The 21,416-nt window shown below is 43.4% G+C and overlaps 1 protein-coding gene, 1 long non-coding RNA gene and 1 other non-coding gene across 3 annotated transcripts in view; 2 read left to right on the top strand and 1 right to left on the bottom strand.

The window, feature by feature from the left end:
* Positions 1-3,821, bottom strand: part of UBE2V2 (ubiquitin conjugating enzyme E2 V2) — a 30,053-nt gene extending 26,232 nt beyond the window's left edge. Inside the window, exon 1 of the mRNA XM_059042731.2 lies at positions 3,690-3,821. Coding sequence (XP_058898714.1) covers positions 3,690-3,705 — 16 coding nt within the window. The 5' untranslated portion in view covers positions 3,706-3,821. The remainder of the gene's footprint in view (positions 1-3,689) is intronic.
* Positions 3,822-3,849: 28 nt separating this feature from the next.
* Positions 3,850-14,477, top strand: LOC136792940 (uncharacterized). Its single transcript, XR_010837575.1, has 3 exons — positions 3,850-4,083; positions 9,416-9,491; positions 11,079-14,477. It is a non-coding gene; the product is annotated as an uncharacterized lncRNA (long non-coding RNA).
* LOC131744299 (U6 spliceosomal RNA) lies at positions 4,814-4,917 on the top strand. The gene has a single exon (XR_009332086.1). It is a non-coding gene; the product is annotated as a U6 spliceosomal RNA (small nuclear RNA).
* Positions 14,478-21,416: the final 6,939 nt, after the last annotated feature.

Raw genomic sequence — 21,416 nt, 5'->3', positions numbered from 1 at the left:
GCCGGCACTTCACAGCTTTCAGTGTGTAGGTGAGGGATCACTGCACATCTCTTACTCAGTTAACAGACAGCAAAGCATGGAATAGAGTTGCCTCCTTGTCTACCAATGACAGTCCATAAAAATAGCCAACAAAGATGAAAGTCCAGCAAAGAAACAAGAACTGGCAACACGGGAAGTGAAATCTGAACAAATGTAAAGAGAGTCACAGAAGAAATTTGACCGTGGGAACACTGGAGAGACTCCGGAAGAGCAGGCAGAGGAATTCTGTGAACGAGAGCTTATTGACATAAATGAGGAAAGGAGATGTAGGAAAAGGATGGCCGTGTCCCAGAGGAAGTGAAAAACTTCACAATAAAGAAACTCTCAGAGATATTTCCTAACACTGGAAGCCCAAATGACAAATACTGGAAGCAGATCCAAATTTAGGAGTATGACAATTCACCAAAGCACAGAAAAGATGCTTGTTCCACATAAGTTATACGATAAAAAGATAAGGCAAGCGTTGTTCAAACTACTCTTGACAAGCGTTTTATAAACAAAAACACACTAGTTCTTAATCTCTCACGTTTAAACTACAGTATAATAAACAAATGTTAGTTTTACTATTTTTTCCATTTTTCCTATATGCTTGTAACCCCAGGAATTTTTCAATGTTTCAGCAAACATTTTCAAAGGTCACAGAATAATCATAATTTTTCTCACTTAGAAAGACTGCTCTGAACAGTTTCAGTTTGCCACCCAAACTACCATGCAAAGGGAGGACTGCTGATAGTAAGGTTGTATTGCCTGACGATATTATCAAGAGCAAATATATGTCAAGAGCACCCAGGTTCCTAACTCACATAGACAAATCTACCAGGCCTGTTATTAAAGTCTCAAGAGGGAAATACCCTGGACTATTACAGTTCAGCTCTTGTATTGTTTAATTTCCAGGTTCTATGATTTACACCTGCAAATTTCTTCTTCTATTACTACTCCCAAGTTCTGCCCATATCCACAAATCTTCATCCTGAAGATGGGGAAAACAAACAAAATCATGTAGTCCAACCTTTTCATAGAAGGGACAGAAAAACAAGGCTTAAGAGACTCATTGCACGCCTAGCATGGCAATCTACCAGGGCAGCAGGGGAATTAAAACACAGCCAACCCAGTTCCTGTTCCAGTATACATAATGCTTCCCACTTCTGAAAAAGGTAATTAGGCTTCACTGTGGCTGTTTTCCACCTATATGGCTTAGGTAGACCTACCACACTTTTTAATCTAACATTAATACTTCTATTAGTGCTAAGATGTGATTAAATTTTTGAATCACAGGTACTAAATATACTAACAAATTTCTATCCCAGAGTCGTGTTTCTTAAGCTGTGTCCTATGAAATCATCTTGACCCCCAGAGGTGACTGTCTCTTGGGAAAGGGGAACCTAGGCAGTGGGGTCTCCACCACAGCCCTACTTCCATCCACGAGAAGCATCTGACGGTCTGAAACAAGGATTCTGCTAGGAAGAGAAGTATGAAAGCCACTCTCAAGCCTAAAAGGAAGTAAGATTCCTGATTTCAGGATTATTCCAAATTCACAGTTGCTCATGATGGAAAAAGCACTAGACTGAGAGTAAAAAACCGGATTCTAATCTGACCTCTACTGCTAACCAACTATGTAAAACCTTATATTTCCTCAGGCCTCAGTTTACTCCACTGCAAAACAAAGAGGACCAAATGGTATGGCAAAGTATCGATCAGCTTAGAGGTCTCAGTCTAGTTAGAATTCTTCCTGCCAATTTCTCTTCCAGTAACAGAAAGACTAAAAGCATATGATTTAGAGAATGCAAGTTTAAATATAATGCTTTAGATAAAATTTTTAAAAATATCTGTCAGGTGTTTTTTTCTTTTTGGACTATTAAACAGCTATTTTTATCAAAATTATTTTGGCTTAAATAAAAAACATATACAGTACACCCTAACTTTAAAATTTCAAGCTTTATCACATTTATTTCACAAATACACTGGTACTGTTTCCCTCCCTTGCTACCAAGAGGCAAACAATACAAAAGTAGAACTAAGAGAAAATATAATTTTAAAATAGTTTCGAAACATAGTCCAAAACTGCTTCTGCACTCCTCTCTCGCCAAGCTGGATGACGGTGTCAATGTTGTCAAGCACAGAAAAGGAATAAACGGTATATGAAATTCGCCAAGGCAATTTTTAACAACAGTTTCAAAACAAATTTCAGTGATTTAAGAAAACATCAACTAACTGCCTAAAAGATATTCTTTCTGATTATGCTCAGGTTTCGAATCTCATAAATTTAAAAGCAGTGTAAATGTAACAATTAGAATGCTGAAATATAAACTAGGAAATACAGGCTTCCAATGTACAATAAACGTGCTAGTAATCTCTCAGCAGCTTCTTTATAATTCAGTCAACTTCCAAAAATGATCACTGGTTAACAAAGAGCACCTGCCATTAACATAATCTAATCATTAGTCTTTTCAAAATATTTCCACACTCTCTCACATGCACAACGTTAGAGGAAAGAAAAATTGTGTTTGAATAAAAAATGAAATCCACAAAATGAAGACTATCAAATTGAAACACACCACTTTATTACTAAATTTTCAAGAACCTTCAGGTATGAAGCACAACTCTTAAAAAGACATGGAGTTTTAATGCACAAGCACACTCGATTTCAAATAGCAAGGACAGTAACGTTTTAACACTAAAATATCACTTTTTAAATCATCCACGCTTTACTAGTTAGCTCTGACCCCAAGTGTACCGAAATAGCTCCCCAACGCTAAAACCGTTAAACAGCTTATCCTGACACCTGTACGTAATAAAGATGCGATACAAAAGACGCAATTCTTCAATAAAATGAAGGTAGAACGGCACTACCTTAAAAGCACCCATCACAACATAACACCGAAGCCTTCCACTTAAGTACACAAAGACTTGAAAATTCGTGTTATTATGCAATGATGGCATGAAATACAAAACCACACTGTTCCACAGCCACGGTTCAATGATGATTAGAAAAATTAAAGACCGTACGTATTAACGTTTTAAGTAATAAAACTGTGCCCCTTTAACATTTTGTAATGGTCAAATTTCTAAAACCTCAGTGTTAATACCGAATTTCAACGTCTTTGCTCAGAGGAAACCCAAACTGTATTCAGTACGAGAGCGGAGTGGAACAGCTAATCTAAGAAACCGCTTTTTCTTCAGTTAGCGTGCACCTCGCTCCTTGCTTCTATTTAGTCTGCACCTCAGTTTTTCACTCCAGCAAAAGAAAGGCCACACGCATTCAGTCGGTAAGAACGGCCCTGTCCTCCGCCCACGTCAGGGCGAGCCGGGCAGTCGGACCCGCTCCATCCAGGACCCCCACGCGAGGCCTCGCGCGCCCAGGTGGACGCTGCCCGCCCGGGCTCCCCTCCTCGCTCCCGCACCGCCCGCCAGAGCCCCGGGCCAGCCGGCCCGGCCCAGCCCAGCCCCCAGGCGCGCTGCCGACGCGCGGGCACGACCGCCGCCCCGACGGCCGCCAGGACCCTCCCTGCTCCGGCCGCGCTCCGCGGAAAGTCCGGCGGCCTAGGGCCCGTACTCCGGCTTCTTCCACACCGCCAGGCCGGCCGCCAGCTGCGCGCATAGGCGCAGCGCGGGTTGGGATGGAAAAGCAGGCGGCCCGGCAAGGTACTGACCTGTGGAGACCGCCATCTTCTCCTGCAGCCCGACGCACCGCCCGGACGCAGGCGACGTCCGCGCTACCTCCGGGAGCGCCGCCGCCCGCCCCGCGGCTTCCGGCCCCAGGCTCCCGCCCCGCAGCTTCCGGCCCCAGGCTCCCGCCCCGCAGCTTCCGGCCCCAGGCTCCCGCCCCGCAGCTTCCGGCGCGTTACGCGGACCCGCCCCGCAGCTTCCGGCTTCCTGGGTCGGTGCTGCCAAATCAGAGTGCAAGGGTGCAGCTTAAGCTCATGGAACAGACTTGAGTCAGTCACCGTGACGGAGAGGAAGAGAGCGAGGCCAGAATGCTCCGGGAGGGGAACGTGCTCCGAGAGCCCGCGCCGGCACTGACGTCATAGGCATGCGTCGGAGCAGGTGCGCGAGCGCCGCCCAGACTTGGTCGCGGGGGAGGGTGGCGTCTTTGTGGAGTTTGACGAAGTGCGTGTGGAAATGAGGCCCTGAGCAGACAGGGGCGTTGACGGTTCCTTCGAAAATGATTCAAGGAGTGACAAAAAGTTTAAGGAGCCCTTAGAATTAAACCACCTTGTTCGTGCTTTCTTTTGAGATAGGCACGCGAGAGAAAGGTGATTGAGATCTGTGTCTTGAGTCTAGAAAGTTCCTTCCGCTTGTGAGTGATTGGGGAGCATCACTGCGTCCGGAGGGCGGAGGTGCCCACGCGGCTCGGGCGGCCGCGGGGACGACCGGGACGACCCCCGAGGCCACGACGTCCCTGGGGCGCGCGGACCCCTCCCTGGCCCGCATGAGGGGGGCTCGTTCTGCGGCCGGGCGGTGGGCCTGCTCGGTGGGCTGCTGCTTTTCGGCCAGCGCCCCTGTTTACCGTCCCTTGCACTCGGCGGAGGCTTGGTGAGGAGACAGACCCTCCACTCGGTTCTGAACGTGGAGGGGGTGTCAGTGCTTGGTCCCAGCCACGCCCCCTAAAATGAAGCGGCAGAGCGGGCGCCCTTCGGTTCGCTCTCTGCGATGGGAAGCCTCTGCCGCGGCTCCCGGTGGCCCGCTCCTGGCCTCATGCCTTTCTCTTTAATATCCCCCTGCCTTTTGTGGGAGCTGTGTTTACTGACAAGCTTCCAGTGAATAAGCTAAGGCAGTGCCCACTGCGGCGGCACATACCTTAAGATTGGAGCGGAGCAGGGAGGATTAGCTTGGCCCCTGCCAGGATGCACGCAAATTCGTGAAGCGGCCCATGTCTTACGGAAATCTGAACAAGAATGGGTATCCGTGTATGTATGACTGACTCACTTTGCTGTGCAGCAAGGAACCACCAACACTGTAAAATGAGTCTACGCCAATAAAAATCAATTTTAAAAGAAAGAATAAAATAAGACAGCAGTGTGGGGTATTGCTTCTGAGATTTTTTTTTTTTTTTTTTTTGCAATACGCGGGCCTCTCACCGCTGTGGCCTCTCCGGTTGTGGAGCACAGGCTCCGGAGTCATGGCTCACGGGCCCAGCCGCTCCGCAGCACGTGGGATCTTCCCGGACCGGGGCATGAACCCGTGTCCCCTGCATCGGCAGGCGGATTCTCAACCACTGCGCCACCAGGGAAGCCCTGCTTCTGAGATTTTGTTTTAAAAGACTACACTGCAAGAACTTCCCTGGCGGTACAGGGGGTAGGACCTGGCGCTTCCATTGCCCAGGGCCCGGGTTGGATCCCGGGTGGGGGAACGAAGATCATCCCACAAGCCGTGTGGTGAGGCCCCTGAAAAAAACAAAAAACGACTGCTAGCTTGCATACCTTGCTTACTTGCTCCCTCTGAGGGAAGCCAGCTCTCATCTTGACAGCTACTTTACAGAGAAGCCCACATGGCAAGGAACATCAGCCTCTGGCCAATAACTAACCTTGAGGAAGTGAAGCACTCAATTCAACAGCCTGAGGAGCTGAATCCTGTCAACAAACATGGCGGGGTGAGCTCGAAAGCAGATCCGCCCCACTCAGGTCTTCAGGTGACACTTCGGCTCAGGCCAACACCTTAACGGCGACTCTGCTAGAATCCTTGAGGCAGAGGACCCCAGGTAAAGGTTGCCTGATTCCTGACCCCCCGAAAATGAGGTAACAAATATTTGCTGTTTTCGGCCACTACGTTTTGGCATCATTTGTTCTGCAACAGCGGGAAACTAATACACTCTCTTACAATAGCCAAGTTGTGGAAGCAACCTAAGTGCCCATCAGCAGATGAGTGGATAAAGAAGATGTGGAATATATATACACAATGGAGTATTACTCAGCCGTTAAAAAGAATGAAATTTTAGCGTTGTCAACTACATGGTTGGAGCTGGGGGGTATTATGCTAAGTGAAGTGAGACAGAGAAAGACAAATATTCTGATGTTTTCACTTGCGTGTGGAATCTAAAATACAAAACAAAGGAGTGAATGTAACAAAATAGAAACAGACTCTCAACAAACTAGTGGTTACCAGTGGTGAGAAGGAAGGAGGAGGGACAAGATGGAGGGGATTAAGAGGTACAAATATTGTACAGGACAGGGAATACACCCAATGTTTTATAATAACTTTAAATGGAGTATAATGTACAAATTTAGGATCACTATGTTGTACACCTGAAACATAATATTGTTAATCAGCTATACCTCAATTTTTAAAAAACTTTGTAAATTTCTCTTGAGATTTCACCTTTGCTTCGGGTGTCATTTAGAAGTGTGTAATTCAGTCTACACATATTTGGGGAGTTAGTGAAGGTTTTTGATGCATGGTAATGGTTACTCAGTATTTGTAAGATTAGCTAATGTACAATAACAGTAATCAGTTATATTCTTGCCTTCTTTGTTGTAAATTGACCACAAGTGCATGGTTTATTTTGGGGCTCTCCATTCTGTCCCATGGATCTAATCTATGTGCCTGTTTTTGTGCTTATTTCATACTGTTTTTGGTGTTTGTTTTGTCAGAAAGTTTATTTGGACTCACTGTTTTGGCAGAAGCATCTGTACATCAGCCTACTGGTAAGCCAATGGTGTTTGTAAGTGCCTTTACCTTGCGGACCCTGGGTTAGGGACAGAGGAGGAAACCAGAGAGACAGATGACAGTCCAGGAGAAAGGGAAACCTCACTCGCATACACTGGTGTTTCCACACAGCTCATTTAATGGAAATTGAGCTGGACTAATCCTGTCTTCATTATCTAACTGTGCAGCCCTCTGTAGATCTTAGTTGCCACATCAGCAACTGATGGGGGAGGACTGAATGATAGCATCATACTGTTTTGATTAATGTAGCTCTGTAGTATAGTCTGAAGTCTAGGTGTGTGATGCCTCCAGCTCTGTTCTTCTTTCTGAAGATTGCTTTGGCTATTCAGGGTCTTTTTTTGATTCCATACAAATTTTAGAATTATTCTAGTTCTGTGAAAAATGCCATTGGTATTTAGATAGGGATTGGTATAAAGTTTTTTTTGTTTTGTTTTTTGTTTTGGCAGCGCTGTGAGGCTTGTGGGATCTCAGTGCCCTGACCAGGGATTGAACCCAGGCCCCAGCAGTGAAAGTACCGAGTCCTAACCACTGGAATGCGAGGGAATTCCTGGGATTTCTATAAAGCTTTTTAAAAAATGAAAACGGAGCTTGTCAAAATTTGTGGGATACAGTGAAAGCAGTACTTAGAGGGAAATTTTGAGCATTGTGTGCAATGTTAGAAAAGAAGAGAAGTGAAATCAGTCATCTAAGCTTCCACCTTAGGAAACCAGAAAAAGAGCCAATTAAATCTAAAGCAGAGGCAAAGAAATAATAAAAATTGAGAGTAAAAGGAATGAAATTGAAAACAGGAAATCCATAGAGAAAATCAACAAAACCAAAAGCTGATTCTTTGAAAAGATCAATAAGCCTCTAGCCAGGCTAACAAGACAGAGAGAAGACACATATTACTAATACCAGAAATGAAAGAGGGCACATTACTACAAATCCTATCGACATTAAAAGGATAATAAAGGAAGACTATGAACAAATCTATGCCCCAAATTTGACAACCCAGATGAAATGGACCAATTCCTTGAAAGATACAATTTTCTTTTTTTTTTTTTTTAAATTAATTATTTATTTATTTTTGGCTGTGTTGGGTCTTCGTTTCTGTGCATGGGCTTTCTCTAGTTGCGGCAAGCGGGGGCCACTCTTCATCGTGGTGTGTGGGCCTCTCACTGTCGTGGCCTCTCTTGTTGTGGAGCACAGGCTCCAGATACACAGGCTCAGTAGTTGTGGCTCACAGGCCCAGTTGCTCCGTGGCATGTGGGATCTTCCCAGACCAGGGCTCGAACCCGTGTCCCCTACATTGGCAGGCAGATTCTCAACCACTGTGCCACCAGGGAAACCTGAAAGATACAATTTTCTGAAGCTCTCAGACAAAATAGTACGAATAGGTCTCTCTATATATTATAGACCTATACACTAAAGAAGATAAATCAACAATCGGTAACCTTCCAAAACAGCACCAGGCCCACCAATTTCACTGGTAAATTCTATCAGACATTTAAGGAAAAAATTATACCAATTCTCTACAAACTCAGAAGATAGAACAGAGAGAATACTTCTACCTAATTCTGTGAGGTCAGCATTACCCTACTACCAAAACCAAAGACATTATAAGAAAAGAAAACTACAATCTATCTCTTCAACATAGATGCAAAAATCCTCAACAAAATATTAGCAAATAGAATTCAACAATGTATTAAAAGAATTACACACCATAACCAAGTGGGATTTATCTCAGGGATGCAAAGCTATTTCAACATTCAAAAATCAATGTAGGGCTTCCCTGATGGCACAGTGGTTGAGAGTCCACCTGCCAATGCAGGGGACATGGGTTCGTGCCCCGGTCCGGGAGGATCCCACATGCCACGGAGCGGCTGGGCCCGTGAGCCATGGCCGCTGAGCCTGCGCGTCCAGAGCCTGTGCTCCACAACGGGAGAGGCCACAGCAGTGTGAGGCCCGTGTACTGCAAAAAAAAAAAAAAAAAAAAAAAAAAAAAAAAAAAAAAAAAAAAAAAACATATGATAAAATCCAACACTCATTCATCACAAAAGCTATCAGTAAAATAGGAATAGAGGGGACTTCCTCAACCTGATGAATATCTGCAAAAAGCCAACAGCTGACGTGAAAAAGGTAACAAACTAGATTTTCCACTAAGATCAAGAACAAGACAAGGATGCTCCTTCTCACCACTCCTTTTCAACACTGTACTGGAGAAGAAAGAAAGAAACTTAATTGTTTGCCAATGACATGATTTCCTGCCGCCAGCCACGGCGGGTCCTCAAAGTGCAGCAACAATCGACGAGAGGGGGTAGGGAACTGAACGCACCAAGGTATGGGATCAGAAGGGCACAAGCAACTGACGGTTGTAAGGCAAGTTTAATAACAAAGCATAGCCATATATATACACCCCTAAAGCAGGGAATTTGCTTAGTCACGCCTTATTGGCATCAGCTGGTTGATTGGCTTCTCGGCTTCTCCCTCAAAGGCACCAATTTCCCCTCCAGGGTTGCTTTTCCTAGCTTTAGGGAACAACCAGGGACTCCCAGTAACTGAGCAGATCCCTGGAGCGATTTGGCCAAAGGCCATCTCCTTTTTTACGTTCATACCATAAAGTCCAGGATGCATACCAAGGAGAGTACAATCAGGCCCTGAGGCTTATGAGGGTCTTAATGGCGCCTTCCTCAGAGGGCAATGCTCACCACATTTCCCCCTCTTATTTTTTAAGGCTTGATAATGCAATTTCAACCCATACACCTCCAGACGAAGAGCAACGAGACGGCCAACAAAGCGTAATAAACAAGGTAATGCAATTAACATCAACAATACACATGACCCCACGGTAATCAATCCTGTGAGTCCATTTTGAAACCAATGCATTGGGTTTAACCATTGAAGCTGATCCAAGAGTCCTTGAATTAATTGTTGGGGCCCGTCTTCTTGTATATGAGCTCCTTGAATTGCTTGTTATTTCCTCATTAAGTTTTTGTATGTCCAAACTAATGTGTCCATCAGTCCATACACTTAAAAAGTGCATTTTTACTTTGTTCCAGTCCCAGTCAGTTTCATTATAAGCGTGTTGAGTCACACAAATCCAAGTATATTTAGCATGGCAAATTAAACGCATTTTCAATTTTAAAGCCATAATTTGGTCTCCTAAACCTATGAGAGCATTTTTTAACTCATCAACCTCAGTTTTTAGTTGAGTATCAATATGACTTTGTCATGCTAATGCAATACTGGTATTTTTAGACAATTGATTAACATAATGTGCTTGTTGTACAGTTTTACTTAATGCTAAACCGGCGGTAGCGGCTGTGACTGTTAAAGCGGCTAAGGCTAAAATGCTACATATTAATATTCCAATGAATCGTTTAAGTCTTTTTAAAGCTTCAGATAATTCTAGCCTAGCTTGCATGCTAGTACTATGATACCATGGTTCAGAAATATTTACAGGCAGTATTACATAGGAAGGTTGTTTTAACATCATAACAGAAAAAGTTCCTTTCATAGGCAGAATGCAAGTACTAAAAATACAATTCTGACAAGTTATATTATATCCTAAGGAACCAGAAGTAAACTCAATCTGTAAATCTCCTATTAGCAAGGCATATGAGGGTGTAACACAAGTAATAACCGGTTGATAAGAATAAGACAATGCAAACTTCCCAAAATCCCAATGCTTATAAAAACCAAACTATTATTAGTAACAGGAACTGAAGAAATTAAAATGGTACCATTATTATAATTTAAGGTGCACCAGATTTGAGAATTCAAAATCAGATTGGGGAAAATCAGAAGGAAAAAAGGAGGGAAACTTCAAACTTGTAACAGCTTTAACTACCCTTAAACTATGGCCGGCCAGTAAAGTCCCTTGTCCTCCTACATGTACTTCAACACAAAGATAGTATCTTTGACTTTGCAGCTTCTATTAGAGCTCCACTTTCAGCTTTATGATTAGACCCATCTTTGTTGCTGTAATTACCAGTCCCATTCTTTCCATTTTTGTTATTGTTGCCCTGTGAAATCATTTTTTCTAGAACAGCAAGAAGATGTAAAGCTTTCTCAGCTTGGTAGTTTAATATATACAGGTCTACGAGCAAAAAACACACTGCTTGGGCAAATTTTTCTTCAAAAGGTTCTATGAACTGATAAAGTTTTTCACCAACGGATATGGCTTCTGTATACTGTCGGACATGATACAGGATGACTGCTTGATTGTAATACAACATACTGTTTTCAACATCATCTAATCCATCCATTTCTTCCTGATTCTTCAACTGGTTAAGTGTCTGTCTTAAACTATCTGTTATTGTCTGGTTACTTTTGAAAAACTCAGCTACTGCCATATTCAAAATTATATTATAATCGTCTTTGTTTATATCTTGTAGGCAGGCAAGATGTTGCAGACAGACATCATAATTTCTAGCTGTGAAAGCCTGGAAAACACTGGTGGACAACTCCTTCTCTTGATCAGTAATCTCAGGTCGCTCCTTGGATACTTTTTGTCCCATATTTTTTTACTTCTGACTATTGCCTCGAGTTACTATCAACTTTATTATGTGGCCACACTTTCACTCGTAACTCCGGGGATTCACCTACCGAGATTCAGATGTCCCTCTCGTCCGGTCCCTGTTCGGGCGCCACTTGCCGCCAGCCGCGGCGGGTCCTCAAAGTGGAGCAACAATCGACGAGAGGGGGTAGGGAACTGAACGCACCAAGGCGTGGGATCAGAAGGGCACGAGCAACTGATGGTTGTAAGGCAAGTTTAACAACAAAGCAGGGAATTTGCTTAGTCACGCCTTATCGGCATCAGCTGGTTGATTGGCTTCTTTGCTTAGTCACGCCTTATCGGCATCAGCTGGTTGATTGGCTTCTCGGCTTAGTCACGCCTTATCGGCATCAGCTGGTTGATTGGCTTCTCGGCTTCTCCCTCAAAGGCACCAATTTCCCCTCCAGGGTTGCTTTTCCTAGCTTTAGGGAACAACCAGGGACTCCCAGTAACTGAGCAGGTCCCTGGAGCGATTTGGCCAAAGGCCATCTCCTTTTTTACGTTCATACCATAAAGTCCAGGATGCATACCAAGGAGAGTACAATCAGGCCCTGAGGCTTATGAGGGTCTTAATGGCGCCTTCCTCAGAGGGCTATGCTCGCCACAATTTCCTATGTAGAAAATCTGAAAGAATCAAGGAGAAAATCTGGAACTAATAAGCAATTATAGCAAGGTTGCAGGGTACAAAGTTATCATACAAAAGTCTATCACTTTCCTATGTATCAGCAATGATCAAGTGGAGTTTGAAATTAAAAACAGTACTAATATAAGCACCCCCAAAATTAAATACTTAGTTACAAACCTAACTACACATAAGATCTATCTGAGTAAACTTACAAAACTCTGTTAAACAAAATCAAAGAAGAAATAAATAAATGGAGAGATATTTCATGTTCATGGATAGGAAAACTCAATATCATCAGGATGTCAGTTCTTTCCAAATTAATCTATAGATTCAATGTGATCCCAGTCGAAATCCCACTATGTATCCTGATTCTAAAGTTTATACAGAGAGGCAAAGACCCAGGGTAGCCAATGCAATATTAAAGGAAAAGAGCAAAGTTGGAGGACTGACCCTGTTAGAATTCAAGACTTTCTATGAAGCTACAGTGACCAAGACAAAATCGTATTGGTGAAAGAATTGATAAATGGAACACAATAGAGAGTCCATAAATAGACCTATATGAATAGAGTCAACTGATCTTTGACAGAGAGCAAAGGCAATATAATGGAGCAAAGGTAGTCTTTTCAACAAATGATTCGTACCCTGGTCCAGGAAGATGCCACATGCCATGGAGCGGCTGGGCCCATGAGCCATGGCCGCTAAGCCTGCGCGTCTGGAGCCTGTGTTCTGCAATGGGAGAAGCCACAGCAGTGAGAAGCCTGTGTACCGCAAAAAAAAAAAAAAAAAAAAAAAGAGCTATGGGGCTTCCCTGGTGGCGCAGTGGTTTAGAATCTGCCTGCTAATGCAGGGGACATGGGTTCGAGCCCTGCTCTGGGAGGATCCCACGTGCTGCGGAGCAACTGGGCCTGTGAGCCACAACTACTGAGCCTGTGTGTCTGGAGCCTGTGCTCTGCAACAAGAGAGGCCACGATAGTGAGAGGCCCGTGCACCATGATGAAGAGTGGCCCCCACTTGCCACAACTAGAGAAAGCCCTCCCACAGAAACAAAGACCCACCACAGCAAAAATAAATAAATTAATTAGTAAACTCCTACCCCCAACATCTTCTTTAAAAAAAAAAATGAGCTGTGAAATCATGAAAAGACGGAAGAAACAAATGCATATTATTGTATATTAAGTGAAAGAAGCTAATCTGAAAAAGGCTACATACTGTATGACATTCTGGAAAAGTCACAACTGTGGAGATGGTAAAAAGATCAGTGGTTGCTAGGAGTTACGGGAGAGGGAGGGATGAGTACGCAGAGCACAGAGGACTTTTAGGGCAGTGGAACTACTCTGTATGATGTTATAATGGTGGATACATGTCGTTATACATTTGTCCAAGCCCATGGAATGTACAACACAGAGAGTGAACCATACCATAAACTATGGGCTTTGGGTGATTATGATGCGTCAGTGTAGGTTTATTGTAACAAATTTACCATCTGGTCATGGGTGTTGATAATGGGGGACACTATGCATGTGTGGGGCAGGGACGTATGTGGGAAATCACCCAGTTTTGCTGTGAACCTAGACTGCTCTAAAAAACAAAACAAAACAAAACAAAACTTCTCCAGTGGCTTTCATCATACTCAGCTGAAGTTCTTGCAATGGCCTGGAAAGCTCTACATGGTCTGTTCCTACACCTGCTCTCTTATCTCCCAGCTTCACATCCTAATCCTCTCCTCTTTGCTCTTTCATACCCAACCCATGTGCTTCCTCGCTATCCCTCCAACAATGAAGATTCACAACCACTCCAGGGTCTTGTCACTGGCCATTGCTTCTACTTGGACCTCTTTTCCTCCCAGTACATCTCAGCTGAACATCATCCCTGCCTGCTTCTTACAGTCTCTTGCCAGTACCTCTGGAGGTTCCCCTGTTCTCAGTCAGGCTGATCAGATCCCATCACCTGGGATTTGGACAAGGATTATTGCTGGCTATGCTCTGCTAGAGCAACCTCCCAGGGGAAGGACTACAAATTTCTGCTGTCCATTCCAGCCACCCCCGGACATAGTGCATCCTTTCTGAAGTGTCCCAGCAGGCAAACTGGTAGGGTGAAAGTAGACTCATTATTCACCGTGTACTGAGAGCTGACTGTTCAAGGCCAGAACCCCATAAGTAAGCGTTTTCACCACGGTGCCAAGATTAATGTGTCGGCGCTCTCAGTTCTCCTCCTCCTGTTAGAATACTGACTGGTTGTCATCGTGTTATGTCCACATTCAGTGGGTCCGTTCTTCTTCCTCACATTCAGCAGCCGGAGCATTCTTAAATATAAATAAACAGGAGATAATGAAAACCAAGATAATACAGATGGAATTTGTTGTTACTCCCTTGTTTTTTGTTTTTTGGTTTTTGTTTTTCTATGAAGGGGATTCTGAGGAACATTGGTAATGTTTGAAGTTTTAAGTCCATAGCTGGGAAGAACGGACAACCACTGAAATGATGTTAACTGCATATGCTAAAATTGGGGAGGTGACTTGGGGTTACATAGAACTCCTTGAGAGGGAGGATCTGATGTAAAGTCATAAATTTCCTAGATATCTAAATTCCTTTTTCCTTTTTAAAGAAAAGAGATAACAACATAAAATATTTTGTTAATAATTCTGTAATAATTTATTCATGACTATTTCTTTAACACATCCACTTTTAGTTTCTTTTTTTTTTTTTTTTTTAATTTGGTTGCGCCAGGTCTTAGTTGCAGCAGGCGTGCTCCTTAGTTGTGGCTCGCCGGCTCCTTAGTTGTGGCATGCGAACTCTTAGCTGCAGCATTCATGGCAGGATCTAGTTCCCTGACCAGGGATCAAACCTGGGCCCCCTGCATTGGGACCGCGGAGTCTTAACCACTGCGCCACCAGGGAAGTCCCTAATTTAGTTTCTTATACACCTTCCAGATAAACATTTTTATAATTCCTCTTATATTCTATATATTATTTACTACTTTCAGTAAAAAATATTTTTCCACTCAATCTTCATTATTATAATTTTAAAGGCTTTAAAATATTTATCACATTATCAAGCCATTCTCTTAATTTTGGACATTTATCTGCTTCCAGGATTCTTCCTAGAACAAGTTCCTCTATCTATATCTTTAGGCAGTTAGCGGAAGGGCCAGAGGTTCTTCCTGAGTCTTTTGGGCCTTAAAAATAATCATCCTATGAGGGTTTGTGCCCTGGTCCGGGAGGATCCCATGAGGGTTTGTGCCCCGGTCTGGGAGGATCCCACGTGCCGCAGAGCGGCTGGGCCCGTGAGCCATGGCCACTGGGCCTGTGCGTCTGGAGCCTGTGCTCCGCGAAGGGAGAGGCCACAGCAGTGAGAGGCCCGCATACCGCAAAAAAAAAAAAAAAAAAAAAAAATTCATCATCCTAGGGACTTCCCTGGTGGTCCAGTGATAGAGAATCTTTCTCCCAATACAGGGGACACGGGTTCAATCCCTTTTCAAGGAACTAAGATCCCACATGCTGCAGGGCAACTAAGCCCACACACCACAACTACTGAGCTTGCGCACCTCAGTGAGAGAGCCTGCGTGCTGCAAATTACAGAGCCCACGTGCACTGGAGGCTGCACACCACAACTACAGAGCCCATGTGCCCTGGAGCCTGCACACCACAACTAGAGAGAGAAAACCCTCACACCACAATGAAAGATCTCGCATGCCTCAGCAAAGATCCCATGTGCTGCAACTAAGACCCAACACAGCCAAAAAAATTAAATAAAGAAAATATTTTTTTAAATAATCAGCCTAAATTAATCCTTATGTTACCAAACTGAACTCTGGTTTGCTCACCTGATGTGCAGCAAAGCCAATCTACCTGGTTGTGGTGAAGGAAAGTACAGTGTTTACTCACAGGTGTCAAGCAAGGAGAATAGGCAGCTAGTGCTCAAAGGACCTGAACTCCCTGAGGACTTTCAGGGAAAGGTTGTTAAGGCAACATTAGGGGTGAGGGTCGCAGGGTGTGGGATCAGCTCATGGACATTCTTCTGACTGGTGGAGAGGTAACAGGGTGATGTTTTGGGAATATTAATCATCATTTTTCTCATTCCAACTGAAACCATACAACTGGTCTCAGGAATTAATGCAGCTCAGGTTCTTTATGTCTTAGCACAGAAAGAATTCAGTGAGGGACAGAGTGGGAGGTAAGCAGTGGATCTGATTATTATAGGACGCTTGTGAAGGCTACAAGTGGGCAGGCAAGAAGGCTCCACCCCGAGAACTAAGTGGGCTACATTTTTACCATCAAAGGAAAAGTGGGGAGGGGGAGAAGACCACCTTCTTCCTCATTCTTTGAGTGGACATCAAGCTTACATCACTAGCTCCTCCTTTGTGTCTTAAAAGCAGAAATAAACAGTTCTGTATAACAGTTGGAGTCTTCAGTACATCACTTCTGATAATGGATACAACCACCAAGCAAAAGATCAGGAAAGAAATAGAGGACTGAACAATACTGTGGACAAGTTGGACACTTCACTCAACAACAGCATCACCCATGGTTTTCTCAAATGCACATGGAACAGTCTGCAGGATAGACTGTCTGTCACAAAATAAGTCAAACAAATTTTTAAAAGATTGGAATCATGCTGAGTATCTTTTCTTATCACAATGAAATGAAACTTAAATCATTAACAGGAGGAAAACAGGATAATTCACAAATATGTAGAAATTAAACAATACACTCTCAAACAACCAGTGTGTCAAAAGAGCAATCACAAGGGAAATTTTCTAACTTCCCGAGAATACAGTATAGCAAAACTTACGGGATGCAGTGAAAGCAGTGTAAAGAGGGAAATGTATTGCTGTCAACACATACATTAAAAAAGAAGAAAGATTTCAGATTAATAACCCAATTATACAGCTTAAGGAACTAGCAAAAGAAGTGCAAACTAAGTCCAAAGCTAACAGAAGGAAAGAAACAGGAAAAAAACAATAAAGATTAGAGTGTAGGAAAATAAAATAGAGACTAGGAAGACAATAAAATCAATGAAATCTGAAGATGGCTCTTTGAGAAGATAAACAAAATTGAAAAAACTTTAGCTACATTGACTAAGGAAAAAAGAAGACTCAAATGACTAAAATCAGAAATAAAAGTGGGGATATAACTAATGATTATACAGAAATAACAAAGGATTGTAAGAGACTGCTATGAACAATTGTACACTAACAAATGAGATAACCTAGAGGAAATGGACAGATTCCTAGAAACACACAATCTCCTGAAACTGAATTATAAAGAAATAAAAAATCTGAATAAACCTGTAACCAGTAAGAAGATTGAATCAGTAATAAAAAAATTTCCTAACAAAGAAAAGCCCTGGATCAGATGGCTTCACTGATGAATTTAACCAAACATCTAAAGAATTAATGCCAATCCTCTCAAATGCTTCCCAAAAATTAAAGAGGAGGGAACACTTTCTAATGCATTCTGTGACATCAGCATTACACGATACCAAAGCCAGACAGACACTGCAAGAAGAGGAAACGGCAGACCAATATCCCTTATGGATATTGATGCAAAAATTCTCAACAAAATACCATAAGCTGAAATCAGCAGCATAGTACAAGGATTATACACCATGACTAAGTGGGTTATATTCCAGGAATGCAAAGTTTGTTCACATAATACACCACATTAATAGAATGAAGGAAAAAAATCACATTGTAATCCCTATTCATGTAGTGAAAGCATTTGACAAAATTTAACACCCTTCCATGATAAAAACACCCAAAAAACTAGAAATAGAAGGAAACTTCTTCAAGATCATAAAGGCTACATATGAAAAACCTATAGCTAACAACATTCTCATTGGTGAAAGACTGAAAGCTTTTCCTATAAGATCAGCAATAAGATAAGGTTGCTCACCTTGCTACTTCCATTTAATGCATTATTGGAAGTTTTAGGCAGAACAGTTAGGCAAGAAAAATGGATAAAACTTATCCAAATTGGAAAAGAAGAAATAAAATTATCTCTTTGCTGATGACATGATCTTGTAGAAAATCCTAAAACTTCCACACACAAAAAAAACCTTTTGGAACTAAGAACCTAATTCAGCAAAGTGTCAGGATACAAAATCAACACACAAAAGTCAGTCGCATTTCTAAACACTAACAGTGAACAATCTGCGATGGAAATTATGAAAACCATTTCATTTATAAAGGCATAAGAAATAGGAATAAATTTAACCAAGGAGGAAAAAAGCTTGAACACTGAACAGTGTTGAAAACATTGCTGAAAGAAACTAAAGAAGACATGCATAAATGGAAAGCCAGCCCACGCTCATGGATTGGAAGATGCAACCTTAAGATGGAAATACAGTGGTGACCCTGTAGGTCAGCAGACAGCAGAGCAGCCTGGGCAGACGGGCGTCGCCAGGACCTGCAGGGAAGGAGGTGCCCTTGCCCTCTGGGCTGTGCTCGCAGCTGCTCCTGGGGGAGGGGCCTTCCTCTGCCCACAGGTGAGCAGGCAGCTCTGGGCCCGGGGTGAGTGCACCTACTGACGGAATGGCTGCTCCCTTACTGCCCCTTGGTCTTCGGCAGATGCCTCCTGGGCCCGCCCAGCCCAGACAATCCAGGGAACGGAATTCCACGAAACACAGTTCCAGCTTGACCAGGCTGACAGCAGACACAGCCACCACACCTACAGAATACTTACAACCCGAGAACTAAGTGAAGAGTCTGTTTGTTGGCAAGTCAGGAGGCTGTGAATGCTCATGTGAGGTCACTGGACTGTGTTCTAATTTTGAGCACAAATGACGTCTCCTGTCTGTTATCTGTCTAAGAATTCAACGTGCACGGTTGAGGACACTCATCATGTTGCTTTGCACAGAGCCTCTTTTTACCATTCAAACCATAATTTTATGCTTGAAGAGGTGTCAGCAGGATTTATGAAACATATTTTAGATTATTTCCAGTTCATAAATGATTTTCATAGCACTACTGTGTATGCATCTATGTCTAATTATTTTAGATATTTCTGAACTTACAGTGACTTCACTCTTTTTTCTTTTCCACCTTGATCTAAAGTACTTTTTTCACACGCTATTTTCAGAACTAAGTGTATCTTCTGATGGTTGAAATAGGTGTTTCAATTACTGTCTCTCTGCTCTTGCCATTTATAAAACACTTGAAAGTTTTTTAAAACTTCTTTTTTAAAAAATATTAATTCATTTATTTATTTGGCTGCACTGGGTCTTATTTGTGGCATGTGGGATCTTCGTTGCCGTGTGTGGGATCATTCTTTTTTTTTTTACTTGCAGCATGCGGGCTCGTAGTTGTGGCATGTGGGCTTGTAGTTGTGGCATGCAGGCTTGTAATTGTGGCACATGGGCTCATAGTTGTGGCATGCATGCGAGATCTCGTTCCCTGACCTGGGATCATACCCGGGCCCCCTGCATTGGGAGTGCAGAGTCCTAGCCACTGGACCACCAGGGAAGTCCCAACACTTGAAACTTTTTAATGCTTCTGACGGTTTCAGACTTAAAGAAGTAAAAGGAAAAATTGTAAAAGACTTTGAAATGAGCTGAGAAGCGCACTGGGTGTATGTGAGGGAAACATGTTGTCTGGGTGACCTGATTCTGCAGGTTCTCTGCTCTTTTTGCTGTCTTTGAGCTGTTTTGCAACTCATTAATTTGTAAAAAACTGATAACAATGGACATGATTTTTGTCCATAGAAATACAGATTGTGTCCAGTGATTTCCATAGATTATTCCCTGTGTATAGTCCCATTTTGCTTCAGTTTATAAATTAATACCAGTTTTCTTCCATTTTTCACTTGACCCAGTCATAATTTCTTATTGATTCTCTGATTAACTAGTAAGTTAGAACCTTTGACAGTATCATTTTATTTGTCTCAGTGTCTTGATTATATCTTTTAAAAAATTTTTACCAACAGCAAGGAGCTTTATTTATATTCCATACGGTGGATTTCAGTAAGAGCTCATGGGACCACAAGTGCATTCCAGTCGTATTTATGTATTTATTCCACTTCCATCAAGCACTCAGGCCCTGCACTGGGTCCTGGGGAGGAAAGATGAGACCCACAGCAGCAGGTACAGAAAGCGCGGCGCTGCAGAGCGGCTGTCCCAGAGAGGAGGGTGCAGGGTAGTGGGAGGACTGGAGAAGCTTCCTGATCTTGTGGAACAGGTGGGAGCCGGTCAGAGAAGGCATTTTGTGCAGAAGCACCGAGAGAGGCGGAGCATGACACACCCAGAGGTGACTGGGGGGCAGCTGAAGGAAGGTTGGTGCCTTCGTCCACTTGGGCTGCTATCGCAAAATAAAGTACCAGAGACTGGGTGGCTTATACGCAACAGAAGCTTATTTCTCATGGTTCTGAGGCCTGGGAAGTCCAGGATCATGGCACCAGCAGGTTCAGGGGCTGGTGAGAGGCCTCTCCCAGGGTTGCAGAAAGCCGACTGTGTCCTCTCGGGATGGTCGCTCTGGGGTCTCTGTTATGAGGGCACTACCCCATCGTGGGGCTCTGCAGTCACCTCCCATATGCCCGCCCGCTAATGCCATCTCTTTGGGCGTTAGGCTTCAACGTAGGAATTGTAGGGGGACTCAACCTTCAGCCCACAGCAGCTGGGGAGCTGGACACGGGCCTCTGCCAGCCTGAGGAACGAAGGTCCTCCTAAGCAGCTTTGGGAGTCATTGAAGGGCTGCACGTGGTAGGTCCCACAAGCAGGACGCTGTTTCTGCAGGAAGAGACGCTGCTCTGCCTTAGAGGCAGGGAAGGAGAGCGCCTCACCTCCCGCACGGATCAGCTGCTGCCTCTGCGTCTGTAGTATTATCTGAAATTCAGGGGCAAAGAGCTCTGCTCCGAAGTGGCATTGGGGTTGGACAAAGTGGAAACAATTCTGTTTTGCTCCTCTTTGATGTATATTCCATCTTCAGTTTATCTGAGACATTTTTGCAAAGAAGACACACAGAGGGCCAACAGGCACACGAGAAGATGCTCAGCGTCGTTAATCATCAGGGAAACGCAATCAAAACCACAATGGGATACCATCTCACACCTGTCCGAATGGTTGTCATCAAAAAGACAACAAACGGCCAAATGCTGGTGAGGATGTGGAGAAAAGGAACCTTCGTGCACTGTTGGTAGGAACGCAACTTGGTACAGCCGCTGTGGAAAGCAGTGTGGAGGTGCCTCAAAAAGCTACACATAGAGCTGCCACATGACCCTGCAATTCCACTCCCAGGTGCATATCCTGAAAAAGAACCAAAAACACTCATTGAAAAAGATACATACACCCCAATATTCACTACAGCATTGTTTACAATAGCCAAGATATGGAAGCAACCTAAGTGTCTATCAACAGACAATTGAGTATCACTCAGCTATGAAAAAGAATGAAACCTTGCCGTCTGCAGCAACATGGATGGACCTGGAGGTTTATGCTGAGTGAAATAAGTCAGAGAAAGACAAATACTGTATGTTATTTATATGACTCTAAAAAGTAAAACAAACTAGTGAATATAACAAAAAAGAAACAGACTCACAGATGTAGAGAACAAACCAGTGGT

Source organism: Kogia breviceps, chromosome 17 (assembly GCF_026419965.1).
Source record: "Kogia breviceps isolate mKogBre1 chromosome 17, mKogBre1 haplotype 1, whole genome shotgun sequence".
Classification (NCBI taxonomy): domain Eukaryota; kingdom Metazoa; phylum Chordata; class Mammalia; order Artiodactyla; family Physeteridae; genus Kogia; species Kogia breviceps.
Note: the sequence above shows the minus strand (reverse complement) of the source record. Positions and strands in the feature narration are given on the sequence as shown.